Source organism: Pseudochaenichthys georgianus, chromosome 18, assembly GCF_902827115.2.
Source record: "Pseudochaenichthys georgianus chromosome 18, fPseGeo1.2, whole genome shotgun sequence".
Taxonomy (NCBI): domain Eukaryota; kingdom Metazoa; phylum Chordata; class Actinopteri; order Perciformes; family Channichthyidae; genus Pseudochaenichthys; species Pseudochaenichthys georgianus.
Genome location: NC_047520.1, coordinates 11,532,621 through 11,548,873, shown reverse-complemented (window position 1 = coordinate 11,548,873; position 16,253 = coordinate 11,532,621). Strand labels below are relative to the sequence as shown.

General features: G+C 42.2%; 1 protein-coding gene across 1 annotated transcript in view; it reads left to right on the top strand.

Moving 5' to 3' along the window:
- nrxn2b (neurexin 2b) overlaps nt 1–16,253 on the top strand; it is a 769,387-nt gene that overhangs the window by 453,583 nt on the left and 299,551 nt on the right. Inside the window, 2 exon segments of the mRNA XM_071206612.1 lie at nt 67–240; nt 11,356–11,475. Coding sequence (XP_071062713.1) covers nt 67–240; nt 11,356–11,475 — 294 coding nt within the window.

Genomic DNA, 16,253 nt, shown 5'->3' with positions numbered 1-16,253 from the left:
TTTAATTATCCTTGACAACAAATACAGCATTGTTCTCACAGGTTGTGTCTATGTTGGTGTTTACAGGGGAGCTGTATATCGGTGGCGTGACAAAGAGCATGTACAGCAACCTGCCCAAGCTCATCGCCTCCCGGGACGGGTACCAGGGCTGCCTGGCCTCCGTGGACCTGAACGGGAGACTCCCCGACCTGATCGCAGACGCCCTCCACAGAGTGGGGCAGGTGGAACGAGGCTGCGATGGTGAGTGGGGGGGGCGCGTCACACAGAACTCCACATATCAAAGGCAACACACCATGCTTGTTAGCTCTATTTGTATGATTATCAATGATATCTATGTTCAACGGTAAGAACAGACAACAATTACCTCCCCCTTCAGTCACCATTGAGATACCAATGATTTCAAGTGTTTGTGAAATCCATTGGGTATTACTGTGTTCTTGCTTTTCGCTACAATTTCTCTCAGATAATTCCAACCTTAACACAACTTCTCAGTCGGGTAGCTCCGTTTGGGGAGATGACATATAATTAATTATAATGACAACAAGTCAGGAGTTGGATAGGAATCTACAATTTTAATAAATCTGTCATTAAGAGACGCAGATGGACAGCATCCATGATTTGATTGCTAAAATAATCAACAATATCTGACACTTTGTTTTGTTAACATGTACTGATAAAGGTAAACACATCATTTTAAAGTCATGTCTATCACATTAGAAAGGGGAGATTATTTGACTCCACCTTGGCTCTGAGCTTTACATAGTCACTGTAGCTTTGTTTATTTGTATTTACAGTCATAACTTCATGGCCGTATTACACACCAGAATGCCACTTGCTCAGAGCTTCAGAAAGTCACACCCTTGCAGCCCATATTCTCGCTGTTTACAATCTGAGCCCCTGTCCTCTGTATATCCTCTCTATTGCCTCATAAAACCTGCATGAGAGAGGTATCTCTCTCCTCTAATGTTATTGTCAGTGCGGCTAATCTCAGCAGCACCCCACCCTCTTTGGCTTTTTCCTAATCAATCTTTTTTCAAGCATCTGTTTTGTTTTTTTGTTCTGCTGTATGCCAATAGCCACCATGTCTCGTGTCTGGGAGTTAATCCTGAGTATAACGCTGGATTTTGGCTTAATCATTTCCCCCTCTACACACCCATGCCTTTACCCCCCCGCCGCCACCACGTATCGATGGCGTGCTGAGTGTCGGAGAGCACAGACTTGATTTCCCCGGGGGCCGCACTAGCCGACTGGATGCAGCACTGATCCAGCTTATTTTCTTTCCTTTTTTCTCCATCCCTAACGCTGCTACTCTTGCCAGCCAGTCTTATTACCTGCCTAGAGTTACACACCACAATTGCTTTGCTCCCTACACTGTTCAAACCTGCATTAAGCTATCATATTGACTCCTGAGGCACCCAAAATGGATGTTAATATTAGCTAATGATTGCAGGTGCCAGAGAGAGAATTTACCAGTTTTGCAAGGGTAGACCTTTTTGAGAAGTAATACTTTACACAGACCTGGGGCTGTCCAATATAAATCCATATATTCCCCTGGTGATATCAAAGGAATAGATGAAAAACACATTTGACTACTTATCTAATATGCTTTGATCCAATTCAGACAATCATTTATCAATGTTTACAAGATAGTCCAATCAAATCGACATAAAATCTGTACATTTTCAACACTTATTTTCACTAGTTCTGGTTTATCTTCTAGAATTACAAAAGTGTTGGTGTACCAGAGTAAAAGTCATGAAGATAACTTTTATAAAATGCAGTGTTGTCCTGGGTATGGATCAGTGCCAGAGCCCTGAGCGACCTGGTTGTGAGGTCATTGTTTCCTGGAGATGGGATGCAGAGTGGTCAGAGGTGGCTGCTCCGTGGACATAAAGCCAAACAAAGGGAAGCACAGGGAGCTGATTGTTGTTGCTCTCTACTGAATCAGCGGATCACAACAACAACAAACAAGACGGGGGGAAAGGAAAGGAAGCTGTGAGACAGAGATAATTGAAGTGCAGGTATATAAAAAGTGTTGCTGACTCTCTGTAGCTGAGGAGGGTAGAAACAACCAAGCATGGCCAGAAATGTTTCAATATAAAAACATACTGCATGGTTCAAATAATACACCATTTCCTTAGCAGCTGTGAAGTTTATATTGTGTGTCTGACTCGATTTATTTTATCTAAGAAAAAAGCAAGTCCCAAGTAATGTTTCCCTTTATCAAAATAACATTCCCTCACTATCACTTGTATCTCTTGTGATCCATAGACCAAATTAGGCGCTTTCGCACCGGAGTACTTTTCCCAGGAATAGTTCCGATAGTTCCTGGGATTTTGCGTTCACACCAAAAAGATCGGGAACTAAAACAGTTTTTTGCGATCATTAGGCGCTTTCACACCAAGTACTTTGCAGTACTTAGTTCCCAGTACTTAGTTCATCGGAACTCTTTAATGGAATAAGTCCCTGAGGGAGGATTAGGCAAATGAAGCCGCTGATGTCACTTCTTCTTCTTCTGCTTTGGGTTTACTGGCAGGCCGCAAACCACTTCACGGCGTCCCCAGCCGGAAGTCCCCGGAGTTGGGGACTGGCTTCCCAGCAGCTTCTACTGAAGCCTTCCGAGTAAATCGCCAGAACGCCGACACCTCCTCATCACTCCACCACTCCCATGTTTTTTTTTGTGTTGCCATAAGTTAGTCTCTCTCCGTTGGTGTGCTGGCCTGCGAGCAAATACAATGGCGGCTTCACAAAACTTTTCCGAGTTGTACGTGGCGTGGTTTGCATTTAGCCCAGCCAATCAGACATTGGAACCTTTTTCTCACCAGGAAAGTCCCTGCTCTCTAGCAGGGACTAAAAAGGGGTGAAAAGGTTCGCAAAAAAGTTCTAGTTCCAGATCTTTTTGGTGTGAACGCAAAATCCCAGCAACTATCGGAACTATTCCTGGGAAAAGTACTGCGGTGTGAAAGCGCCTCTTTTCACCCCTTTTTAGTCCCTGCTAGAGAGCAGAGACTTTCCTGGGGAGAAAAAGGTTCCAATGTCTGATTGGCTGGGCGAATTGCAAACCACGCCCCGTAAAACTCTGAAAAGTTTTTGTGAAGCCGCCATTTTATTTGCTCGCATTAGCATTATTAGCATTAGCCCAGCGCACCAACGGAGAGAGACTAACTTATGGCAACACAAAAGAAAACAAGGGAGCGGTGGAGTGATGAGGAGGTGTCTGCGCTTCTGGCAATGTACTCAGAAGGCTTCGGTATAAGCTGCTGGGACTCCCCAACTCCGGGGACTTCCGGCCGGGGACTTTGGGTGGCAGTATACGCCGTGAAGTTGTTTGCAGCCTGCCAGTAAACCCAAAGCAGAAGAAGAAGAAGTGACGTCAGCGGCTCCCTCAGGGACTTATTCCGGTGTGAACGCAATTTACTAGATAGTTCCAGGAAATAAAAGTTCTGGGGAAAAGTTCCGGGAACTATTCCTGGGAAAAGTACTTGGCCTAATTAGGCACTTTCACAAGTTCTAGTTCCAAATCTTTTTGGTGTGAACGCAAAATCCAAGGAACTATCTGAACTATTCCTGGGAAAAGTACTCCGGTGTGAAAACGCCTAGCAGTTTTCAAACATTTCAAGGAGCTTGCCTGATGTTGTGAGGTTAAGGATGTAATTAAACTGAACATTAACATGAACATAGAAAAACTATTAGTTTTCCAATTTGAGTTTCAATTCATTTATTTTCATTGTCGTTCCAGTTCAGCCCAGCTAGAAATGTTTGGTTCTAAAAACATTCTGAGAGTGTTACATTCATTGTTCTAGGAATGTTTTCAGAGGGACGTTTTCTTTTGGTTCCCAGAACGTTCTTCTGAAAGGTTCTCTAAAAACATTCTTAAAATGTTTGGTGATAACCTTCCTAAAATGTTTTTGATAACATTGGTAGAACATTATGCCCTACTGTTCTTAAAATGTTTTCAGCTGCAAGTTCGATTTGTTTATGTTGCCAGAATGTTATTATTTTAGAGACGGATAACATGCTTTGTTTAAAACAATTTACTAAAATATGTTTACATTATTAGAACATAAATACATAATGTTCCTGTAATTGTTCAACTCAAAAATAACAGGGTAAGTGGACTGACCACTGTGGTCATGAGGATGATTTTGATAGTTTACTTAACTATTGGAATTTGACTAATAACACATGTAAAAGGATGAATCGGAATCAGCTGGTGAAAGTAACATTTGTTTATTAGAAAAGGGGAGCTGGGAGTGGAGGTTGGTTATGGCAGCAGTGGGAAACAGTTGTTCCAGGGTGGGTAGAGAGGCCTGGCTGGTCTTGGGAGTGTGGAAGGCCTTGGATTCCTCCTGGGAGAGACATACAAATGAGTGTGAGGCAAAAGCAGGCAAAGTTGTCAAAGAATATGCTGGCAAAAAGCTAGAGCGGCACGCAACAAACCGTTCACGGCAACAATCCGGCAGGGAATGAGTGCAGGCGGCAGGCTTTCATAGTGTGGCTGATGAGCAGGTTGCAGGTGTGGTTGATTGGAGATTGCTCCCAGCCGTGTAGAGCAGACCAGCAGGCAGGTGGGGGGAGAGAGAGAGACACACATGCCCCTTTCACACCAGCGCCTTTTCAGCTCCGGCTCGGAGCTAGAGCCTGAAAAGCGCCGGGTTTTCCTGTTCACACCGCAGCGGCGCCGGCTCTTAGCTCCGGAATCCGCTTCATTTCCAGCTCCAAAAAATTGTCGGTCCAGAGTAGGGGTGCAACAACCAATCGACTTAATCGATTAAAATCGATTACCAAATTAGTTGCCAACTAATTCAGTCGTCGATTCGTTGGTGACGTCATCACGTGTGTTTTACGCCCCGTTAAGTGCTAACTTTATTGGTCTTTGTATCGGTACTGGAGACATTTAAAAAATATACGTCATGTATTATTGCTACAACTCGTTTCTAATATGCAAAAAGAAAAACAAATGCGTCTATGATGTATTTTCGATCTTTCTCTCCCCCGCCTGCTTGCGAGGGGGCGGGGCAGTTTACACACGGGCAGCTGCAACATGCAGCAACACACACACACACACGTGGGAGATGGCGGAGAGAACGCGCTCCGAGGTGGTTAAACTTTACCCGTCTCGATGTGGAGAATGCTCGTTACCAAAAGTGGAATAAGAGTTTAGCATGTAAGGGCGGTAACACGAGCTATTTGTCTAAACATTTAGCAAAAGTGCTCCACATCCAGACAGAGGAATGCACCGGGTTCGACTGTCTTTCTAGTAGCTCTGTAGCCCCGTCCACGAGTAACGTTTTCACGTCAGGTGTTATGTATGCTAGCAGCAACACACGGAGCTAACTACATTATACAAACATAATGATTAGAGGTAACAGAGTTATTTGCGGACTTTTGGTGACAGAGCCTTCAGTGTGGCATCCCCCACCCTCTGGAACTCTCTCCCCCCCGAAATCCGCAGCGCCCCAACCCTGGACATTTTCAAAAAAGCCCTCAAAACGCACCTTTTTACCAAGGCTTTCCCCACTGTATAGTTAGTTTAATAGGTTTATTTGTCCGCTACTTCCCCCCCCCACCCCCTTAACCTGTCTGCCTTTTTTCCCCTACCCGACTTGTAAAGCGACCTTGGGTTTCCTGAAAGGCGCTATAAAAATATTATATATTATTATTATTATTATTTAGTTTGTTAAAATTTCAGCTATTCTGTTTACAGTTCTGTCATCAGATTATTTAATACGATTTGTTAAAACACTGTTGTTTCTTTTGATGTGAAATATTATTTATTTAATTTGAATAAAAAGCAATGTTAGTTTTGTTCACAATTTAAGTTATTTCAATAATATATGTATTTTGGAATCAAGTATTCATCTTTATTGTCTTCATTGTTAGTTTCCACATGCCTAAAACAACCTCAAGCTAAATCTAAAAGTTGATGGCTAAATAAGAGCGTTTGAGAAATTGTGCAAGGCATACAGTAATAGTCCGAATAGTCGATTAATCGTTTCATTAATCAATAGATTAATCGATTATCAAATTAGTCGTTTGTTGCAGCCCTAGTCCAGAGGCAAGAGCTTTGGAGCTAAGAGGTGACGTCGCTTACGTCTCTCTTACGTCGAGGCGTGCAAGAAACTAAACCCACCTCCCATGGGTCGACTGTTATGCCTGCCTACAAGCAGTAGTGCCTATAAACACACTTTATAAAGTCAGGCAACACTAACCAGGCTTCGTGTGATTCTGTTTATTTGTGCCTTACTTTGACCATCCGTTCACTGTTATCGATCATTGTGGAGAGAGGCAGACGTGTTGTTTTGTATTATTGCAGCTATCGGATGCAAGTAGTCAGTTTAGCTTCGGTTGCTATGCTAACATCACCCGTTTTATACCAGAGAAACTTTCATAACAGCGTTGTGATACCAAACAGCGTCAATTCAGACTGACACACATTCACTTAGGCTAAGGGGACTGGGGATATGCATCAGCTGCTTGTGTGAGTCGGACAGTGAATACTTTAGAGCGGCCGCTGCAGTGTGAGCTAACGGGAGAATAAACTCCCGTGGAAGAGCAGCCAGCACTGCAGCGGTCGGTAAATGCTGCAGAAACACATTAATAAACAATGAACCACGGCACTCTGGAGCAAAGTATAAGGTTGGAGAAGTCGTTATTCAATTTATTCTGGCTTCGTGTCATTAAAAGCAACACGATCATCGACCCGACGCAGTTGTTGTTGTTGTTGTGAGCGCCGTAATGGCTGCCGTTGGGGGGCAAATCAGCGATGTAAACGGTGACGTCATGACGCAGCAAGGGCAGCTCTGGGGCGCCAGTGGGCGGTGTGCACAGAGCGGGAGCTGAAAAGGGAAACCGGAGCTGAACCAGAAAAGCTCCCGCTCGGAGCTAGAAACTGAAAAGCGCTGGTGTGAAAGCCGCAACAGTAGAAACAAACACTAACAGGGGTTTCAGGGACGGGCAGTGACACTCAGTCCGTTCCTCTATATGTCTGTCGGTCTCAAATCTAAAGGGTGCAATAACGATTTTTATCCAATATGCATAAACAGCGGACACTGTTTATACGCTGTTTATATATCGAAAACATCTTAAGAAGGTTATCACCAAACATTTCAAGAATGTTTTTAAAGAACGTTATCCTACCTTTCAGAAGAACATTCTGGGAACCAAAATAAAACGTCCCGCTGAAAACATTCCTAGAACAACGAATGGTAACAAACATTTCTAGCTGGGAACTCACACATGCCACCGCAAATATCTGCTTACAGCTTATCATGAATTACGTGCATGTCTGTTTTTTTCAAAAGGAAAATATGGTGACATCAGATTTTTTTTAGAACATCCTTTTCAAACAAATGCAACAAGTTTGTTTTTTAAAGCGCTCTAGAAATAAATCTGACGTTGACCATGACCGTGTTAATATTTGCCATAACAGGAACGTTTTATAAAAAAAGAACAACATCCTGAAAACATTTTCAGAATGTTTCTTGGAGAATGTTCTTCATTTGTTTGTTTGAGGGAACTTTTTATAAAGAACATCTATAATATGTTACCCAACAACATCCAAAACACATCCTTAGAATGTTGCAGGCAAAACGTTCCACCTTTGTTAACGTATCACATTGAAGGCACATTTTATAAAACACTTTCTGTCATCTCAGGCCTCAATAACATCCTGAAAATATTTTCAGAATGTTGGTTTGAAAATGTTCTTTAGTTGTTATCATGTAACATTGAGGGAACGTTTTATAAAGAACATCTTTAATGTGTTGCCCAACAACATCCAAAACACATCCTTAGAATGTTGCAGGCAAAACGTTCCACCTTTGTTAACATATCACATTAAAGGAACGTTTTCTAAAAAAACTTTCTGTCATCTCAGGCCTCAATAACATCCTGAAAACATCCTCTGAATGTTGCAGTTAACACGTTATGTCTAGTTAACCTTAAACCTTATAGGAACATTATTTGAAAAAATAAACATCCTAAAAAGGTTCTTTGAACATCAGATTAAAACGTTTCTTTAAAACCTTATTAGAACCAATAGGTAACGTTAGCCAAAGTTGTGAGAACGTTCCCCGCTAGCTGGGAGGTCGCCGTGACCAAAATCTCTCATTTCCGTATTGGTAGAAACAGCAGGAGCAGAGATATGATCACCTTTTGAGATTTGAAAAAGATACAAACCCAAAGAAAATTGGAAAAATTCCCGGGGAATTCCTACTTTAATAAAATATAAAATCACTGTAAAAAAATAAATAAAAATAAACGTTTGCCTTCTTCAAACATGTATTTTATTATGAACCAAGAGCTCAGCTGGATCTGCAGTGGGGGGCTCTGGCCTCTACACTGCTAACATGTGAGCAGATGTTTCAGTAGTAACCAAGCTGTTAGTTATTGAGGAAGTCTATTTGTGTTTTCTCTTTGGGGTTTACAGCATGGTTCTTCTTATTGGCTCCCTATACTCTGCAGTATTTCCATTTGGAGCAATTAAAGCAGATGGAGTTTTATGCCCCAACAAATGTAAGGCACCTAATAACAGCATCTTAGGCAGACATACAAAAGGTAGAGTTTAACCAATGAAAGGTTAAAGTAACAATAATAAAATGCGACATGACTTGGTTATTAATGATGAAAATATGCTTAATTAGCTGCTCAAGGGACCATTTTATTAGCGAGTAATTTGACGGGGCAATTAGTGAGGTCAGGAGTAGAACAAGCTGATAGAAAGAAATTGACATTGAATTCAAGTAAGCATTTTGGAGCATACGGTAAAAGCTCTCATATATTGGTGACTTTATTTCATTGTGTGGGGGGCTCGCCTTTAATTGGGCCATTTGTAAATGGCACAGTGAGATGTCTGTTTATCTGTGTGGAAACAAATTAGTCTGGCGCTGAACCATGGTCCTTTGGAAATGTTTGTTTAATTGAGATTTTAATGAGAATCCTCGCCCCCACCAACACAACAGCCACCACACGCTCTTATTTTTAGACCAATTATTTTATACTAGCCTAATAGTTCCTCTGCATTCTGATATTTAACTTACGGCCCGTCCACACTACAGCTTCGACAGCTTCAAAAACGGTTTCCAACGCGTCTGCCCATTCACTTTGAATGGGGTGACGTCACTTGTCGCCGAACTGCATTGTGGGAAGCAGAGCGGAGCTTTCCTGGCGTTTCAGGCTGCAAAAGTTGAGCAATGTTCAACTTTTGAAGCTTCTGAAGCTTTCGGTGGAAGCCAATCAAATCATATGCCAGTACAAGCTCTAGCCAATCAAACCGCTGCTTGTGTGTCAGGGGCGGGAGATTCATGTGAGTGGTTGTTGGTCGAGCTTCAGACACGCTCAGCTCCAAGCTTTTTTTGAAGCTGTAGTGTGGACGGGCCGTTACATCCAGCCTTTACCACATCTGCTTTTCTTTAGATTTCTCGTCTTCTTTCATTCCCATTGCTTATAATCATACAGAGGCAAAAAAGACACTTGGTCACATTTGTCCATTTTATGTCAGACTAATGACGAAGCCGTTAGTGCTGTATGTTTAATCACAAGTGGATATGTGAGTTTTCAAAGCAGTCTGTCGCATTACCTATCTGAATAAATGTCTGCAATTCCACAGAGAAATCTCATCGCTGGAGTTTTTATTGACAATTAAAATATTTTCAGCGATTCATGACAGTGGGAGGTAACAACAGGATCCAGCCTCACACACACACACACACACACACACACACACACACACACACACACACACACACACACACACACACACACACACACACACACACACACACACACACACACACACACACACACACACACACACACACACACACACACACACACACACACACACACACACACACACACACACACAGTGATACAGTATAATGGGGAAGCTATTCAGCGACTGAATCCACCACTACTCATTTCCAATGCAAATATTCCCAGAATTTGGCAATTACACCAAGTTCAACTTTGAATTAATGTCAAATTGAATCTGAATTATTTTATAAGTCTCTGGGAAAGCAGGTAATGCATTGTGTTGCAGTCAATAGCCTCTTTCACACCAAGTACTTTGCCGTACTTAGTTCCCAGCACTTAGTTTCCCCATGGAACTAAAGAGCATATTGCGAAAAGTACTCTGGTGTGAAAGCGCCTATTGCATTACTCCGTTTTCACACCAGAGTACTTTTCCCATACTTTTCCCAGAAATAGTTCCGATAGTTCCTGGGATGTTGCGTTCACACCAAAAATATTTTTTCTTTCGGGAACCTTTTCACCCCTTTTTAGTCCCTGCTAGACGGCAGGGACTCTCCTGGGGAGAAAAAGGTTCCAATTTCTGATTGGCTGGGTGAATTGCAAACCACGCCCCGTAAAACTCTGAAAAGTTTTTGTGAAGCTGCCATTTTATTTCCTCGCATTAGCATTATTAGCATTAGCCCAGTGCACCAACGGGGAGAGACTAACTTATGGTAACACAAAATAAAACGTGGGATCGGTGGAGTGATGAGGAGGTGTCGGTGTTCTGGCGATTTACTCAGGGCTTCGGGTGGCGATTTACTGCCACTCAAAGTCCTGGACTCCGGGGGGCTCCGGGACTTCGGGTGGCAGTATAAGCCGTGAAGTGGTTTGCGGCCTGCCAGTAAACCCAAAGCAGAAGAAGTGACTTCAGCGGCTTCATTTGCGTAATCCTCCCTCAGGGACTTTTCTCCAGTGTGAACGTGATTTACTAGATAGTTCCGGGGAAAGTTCCGGGAACTATACTTGGTGTGAAAGCACCTAATATGTCTCTTAACTCAAGCATTTAATATATGAGATTTTATTGTATGTTTTTACTCTGTTAAATACTCCATTAACATTATACGGTTAAAGGATTGATTCAGAAATGTCCAAGTCTCTCATAAAAAAGGTAATCAGGTGTCCATGTGAATATTGAAGCAGCTTTTGTTGGGTATTGCCATACCCCATGTGTATTCTGACCATTAGCAGATCCTTTTCTGTTGCACTCTCAATGTAAATCCACAGTTCTTTTGGACAAAAATGAAACTCTTATGGAGCCTTGGAAGTCTGAGTTAGGCAAATGGAGTGAATTCTCCAAAGCTCTAAGGCCTTTGTAGTGTAAGTGTCCCTATTGAGTTGCCTTGGAGGGATTGTTACAAGAGGGCCTTTTGTTGTTAAAAAGCCTGTAACTTTGGAAGATATCCACTTGATTGGTCTAAATCGGACTGCTGGAGTGTGAGCTTCAGATAAACCTGAATAAATGTCTTTGCTTTGAACCCATGAGAGAAACTGTAAACAGCCAGTATAAACAGGAGGGATGAGTATAGGAATGTATATTTAACTATATTGTCTTTCCTCCAGGACCCAGTACCACCTGTACGGAGGAGTCTTGCTACCATCAGGGGGTGTGTCTCCAGCAGTGGGAGGGCTTCACCTGCGACTGCACCATGACGTCCTATGGAGGTTCATTTTGCAACGATCGTAAGTGAAACCTTTCTTCTGACTGGCATGGGTTGACTGTGTATGGCTGGAGTGAGTGCTGCAGCTTAATGTGTATCGGTGGTTTTCTGGCGTTCGGACTCGGTGAAAGTTTCAATATGTTATTCTGCTGTTTGTGTGGCACTGAGAGTGTGCTGTAACTTCTTCAAAGGTTTTTGGAAAACTTGTTACACATCACTGCCAACAGGTTACATATTGAAATCAAAATATTGGTCAACAAGGCCTCATGACCTCCCTTCAGCAGGGAGTCACATATTTTGCTGCACTCTACATTCACTCCTCTTCTTTGAATGTTCTATCGCTCGCACGACGGTCATGGTAACACCTCAGATTGTCCGACTCAGAGTACAGTGACTGGCTGCTCTGCTCCTGAGGCACCGCTAACGAGGAGAAGCTGTGATTAAAGTCCTGAGTCCCTGCCATGTGCTCACCTGCTGGGCGGCTGGCAGCAGGAGAGCTCAGGAGGGATAGTATGGAGAGAGGGAGAAATACGTTTATTGTCAGTGGGTTTCTTATTTCCTAGATTGTATGTTTTCGTTCAGTTGTGTGATAATACTCAGTTCCCAGTAAAGCTACATTGTATATATTTGTGTACATTCTAAGGTGTGTACTAGGTGCGTTGAAAAGCACTATCATTACAAATACAGCTGGTGAAACTGCACTGGACTGATACTAAAGATATGTTAATGGTAATACTGCGTTGTATAGATTGCATATGAAGCGGAGCTCAACATGAGCTTATATCCAATTAGCATGCAGCTCTCCCCACAGGCTAGGTTTGAACAGGGCAGAGGCAGGGTGACAGGCTAATAGACTTGTTTGCATAAGTCTTTGTTTGCTTATTACGTAGCGGGTGCCGAGTTAAGCTGTTTCACCCTCACACTTGCCTCTGTTTTCGTTACAACCACCCTATGGTTCTGTTGCAATGGCGTTTATCTTACATTGTTGTCATGCTGGTTGCCATGTTAGCTGTGCAGCATATGATTGTGCATGACAGAAAGGGGATGATTAGCAAGGTACTGCTTTGGTTCTTGTGAGGAGATGGCGATAATAGCGGCTCCGTCGGCATGACAGACATGCCGAGATAAGCAGGGAGAACCCCCTGCTCCGTGAGAGAGGAGAGCACACGATGAGAGGAGATGGGGTGATGATTTCTGCATTTCAGTTGCTGCCCGTTGGGAGTGTTCCCAGTTACCGAGCTGGCTTCAAAGACGACAGGTAAAACTGCGCGGCACCGGGGAGAATACTAACATGTGTTCGCCCAACCCAGTCTCACGGCATTTCGTGTTCACCAATACGATTTTTAATCTATTGATTCGTGTTCACCTTCACGATTTGCCCCTTTTTTTCGTGTTGCACAGCACGATTTTAAAAGCAATGTATTTCTACTGGTAACGTGTTTCGTGCCTGCAGGCTGCAGCACGTCTTTTTCTCCGGTCGGGTCGTGGAAGACCGGAAGCTGTGTGGTTCATAAAAACATGTTCTTACTCAATATCAAGCCACAATTATTGCTTTTATTTTAAATCGTATAATTTCGGACTTTTGTTGCCGTCTGTGAGGAAAATAAATGGGGCTCAGAGCCTCAGGATACTGACATCTGTATTTTTTCCTTCTAATTTGTTATTCTTTTCAAAATAACACACTGTTATTTACTCACCAATAACACACAATTATCCTTGCTTTTATTTATTGGTTTAATTCCATAATCTCTGGCTTTGTTGGTGTCCGTCAGGAACTGAATTTCAAAATAAATATAACCGGAAACAGACGTCGGCATTTCGAGCGATTACCCAAGATCCTCAGCTATGGTTTTAAGCTCGCTGATTGGATGTGTTAGCCGCAATGCATGCTGGGAGTTGGTGTTAATATTATATGAAATCCGGAAAACATTTTAAAAGTATAAAATAATACTTAATTCCGAGTGCTCTTGCTTTTCTCTTTGAAAGTCATCACATAACGGCATTGTAATACACGGTTCGGCTGCATTACATATTACAGATCTGCTGTAGTTCTTTATTTAGTGAGCCCTGATGAGAAGACCTTTGGAAAAACTGGAAGAAATGCCGCCGAAACTGAATACTTGACGTGGATCATAAATATATCAACAATTAAACAACATCTTCAATTTCTCTTCACACAATACGTCTCCTTGCAGTATCAACACTAATTCGGCTGACTTTTACATTTGATCTAATTCATAGATAGGTTATATTTACACCATAACGGTGCACAGCTGATATAAAAGGACTTGTAGTTTTTAAAGATATTACTGATTTTCTTTGAATGTAAGAATCTAAATACTGAGTCTGAAATAGTATAGCAATATGCTGTAAAATGATGTGAAAGCATGCATGAAACTATACATCTTCAGATGTTGTACATACACACTAATAATACAAAGTTATTATGGCTGTGTGTACCTTGTGTGCACCTCCTAGTGGTTAAAGCACGTTATTGAATTATTGTTTTATGTGTTATATTTGATTAAAAAAATATTAAGAGTACATACTTTCATAGGGGGAAAGTATAAATATAGAAATATAGAATATAAAAAATCAAGAAGATACTATAAGTGATCTCTACAATAAAACAGTTTAGTGCAGGATGTACACAGATATTAATAGGAGGAGGTGCAAAACAGAAAAACGGATTAACCTTTATTTAAACATTAAATATTAAGCCTGACAAAGTAATTAACGTCTAATATATTGCTTTCCTGCAATGTTAACTATGTTGAAGCACTTATTTTAACTGCTATTATACACATTAATTATACTCTTATGTATGTAGATAGAATAAGAAATGTGCAGAATATGACAGTTTAATGGTGGAGGTACACACATATTGATAGATGTCTTGTAATGCACTGTTGAGGAACCTGTGACCCAAGTTTTTCATTCATTGCATAACTACACCGTAGTTGTGTATATGATATGTCAATACACCTTTGAACATTTTGAAATCTTGAAAGGGATGTGCAAAATAGCCATAATATACAGTCTTTAATGAACTATTAGTAGAGAATAACGAGTAATGAATATACTTTATTACTCGTTTCCATTCATGTCAATTGCAGATACATGTTTAGTCTTCTCAAGCACCAGCTATCAAATATATCTCCTGATTGTTGGCACTTGACAATCACCTTACCTGAATTTTACTCAGGTGTAACTAAAGTCTGATTTAAGGGTTGTTTATATTTCACATCATTAATCAGAATCTGCAAAGTAACTCAAATAAATGCAGTGGAGTAAAAATACCAGGTTAACCTCTGAATTGTAGTCTAGTAGAATTACAAAGTATCAATGAGCTGTCATGTGGGTCATGCTGTCATGTGCGCATTATGGACACAAGCGATTTTCACCCATTTATTAATTATATGTTTTACATTTGATAACACCAATGTGTTTAATACTGGCAACTTCTAATTGTGGGAAAAACGAAAACGTTCAGTAGAGACGTCCCATAAAACATTTTGCGAAACACAATAGACAGCATGTGTAGTTCTGGAGGGGTGTTCGATTCCAGTTTAGGATAGTCTGGCGTGGTTTCGTTCCATTTCACACAGCTGTTTGGCTCTGCGTAAGGACTGTAGTCCTAAACGATATCTGGGGATTATGGGTAGTGTAGTGCCTCACCATCCGCCCAGCTCCCTCCACAGTCTTTGGTCAACTGTCTCCATGCCATAAAAACCTGGATGACAGCAAATCTACTCAAACTCAACAGTAAGAAGACTGAGCTCATGGTTGTGGCCCCCCAAAGCACTGCTCCGGAAGGTTGGGGATCTCCTCCTCCACATTGACGGCTGTTCCATCTCCCCGTCTCCCGAAGTCCGTAACCTGGGTGTCATCCTTGACTCCACTCTCTCATTTCAGTCACACATCAAATCCGTCACTAAGTCTGCCTTCTATCACCTCAGGAACATCTCCCGTCTACGACCATCACTCTCTGATTCCGTGGCCGAAACCCTCATTCATGCATTCGTCTCCTCCCGGTTGGATTACTGCAACGGAGTCCTGTTCGGGGTTCTCAGTAAAGCCCTGGACAGGCTCCAGTATGTGCAGAACTCGGCTGCCAGGGTGCTCACTCACACCAAGCCCTGGCAGCACATTACCCCCACCCTGATCCACCTCCACTGGCTCCCAGTCAAGCACCGTATCACCTATAAACTCCTTCTTCTGACTTACAAATCCCTCCATGCCCTCGCCCCCCAATACCTGTCTGACCTTCTCCGCTACCACACTCCATCCCGGAAGCTAAGATCATCTGGACAGGATCTCCTCTCCACCCCCCCGCACCAGGTTGCGGACTTTTGGTGACAGAGCCTTCAGTGTGGCATCCCCCCACCCTCTGGAACTCTCTCCCCCCCGAAATCCGCAGCGCTCCAACCCTGGACATTTTCAAAAAAGCCCTCAAAACGCACCTTTTTACTAAGGCTTTCCCCACTAGTTAGTTTAATAGGTTTATTTTTCCACTACTTCCCCCCCCCCCCCCTACCCGACTTGTAAAGCGACCTTGGGTTTCCTGAAAGGCGCTATAAAAATATTATATATTATTATTATTATTATTATTATTAGTGTCTTCGGCCATCCTAAACTCAGAAATATTGACAATCGCAATGATGTTCGAAATGTCCCTTATAGGCCTACGTCTGTTTCCGGTTATTTTTATTTTGAAATTCAGTTCCTGACGGACACCAAAAAAGCCCGAGATCATGGAATTAAACCAATAAATAAAAGCAAGGATAATTGTGTGTTATT